General features: G+C 44.7%; 1 protein-coding gene across 1 annotated transcript in view; it reads right to left on the bottom strand.

Annotated features, from left to right (window-relative positions):
- Window positions 1–69: 69 nt before the first annotated feature.
- LOC108625079 (myelin regulatory factor-like protein) overlaps window positions 70–443 on the bottom strand; it is a gene marked incomplete at its 3' end in the record, with an annotated part of 11,787 nt that continues 11,413 nt past the window's right edge. The window contains exon 4 of the mRNA XM_026813591.1: window positions 70–405. Coding sequence (XP_026669392.1) covers window positions 70–405 — 336 coding nt within the window. The remainder of the gene's footprint in view (window positions 406–443) is intronic.

The following is a 443-nucleotide window of genomic DNA, read 5'->3' as shown; positions in this document are numbered from 1 at the left end:
CATTTAATAAATTAAAATTGCATATTAATTGTTGTACATATACGTATGTACTTGATTTTATTTACGGACCTGTTCTTGTCGAGTTTCTGCTGAGGCCCCGAGTGGCTGGGGAACCAGATTTCTTGGGAATAGAGCTGCTGCTTCGTGTGAGGAGCTTGCGTGGAGAACGCGTTCTTCACTGACAGGCTACTGTCTAAACCCCTGCTATGCGAATTGTGTTTAGTGTGCGAAGACAGCGTGCTGCCTAATAACGAATTGTATCTAGGATCGTAATTAGGTGTGCTCGACGCCGTCGACGGATGAACCGGTCTGATCGCTAGCATCCCGTTGCTGGCCACCGCCGACCACTCCAGACTACTGCGTTTTTGGTACTCTAAGAAATACAGCGTAGCCATCGCCACTAAGCTGTGATCAAAAAATTAATTAATTAATTAATTATGTGA

Source organism: Ceratina calcarata, unplaced genomic scaffold (genome assembly GCF_001652005.2).
Source record: "Ceratina calcarata isolate Rehan_Ccalc_2016 unplaced genomic scaffold, ASM165200v1 scaffold34.2, whole genome shotgun sequence".
Taxonomy (NCBI): domain Eukaryota; kingdom Metazoa; phylum Arthropoda; class Insecta; order Hymenoptera; family Apidae; genus Ceratina; species Ceratina calcarata.
Note: the sequence above shows the minus strand (reverse complement) of the source record. Positions and strands in the feature narration are given on the sequence as shown.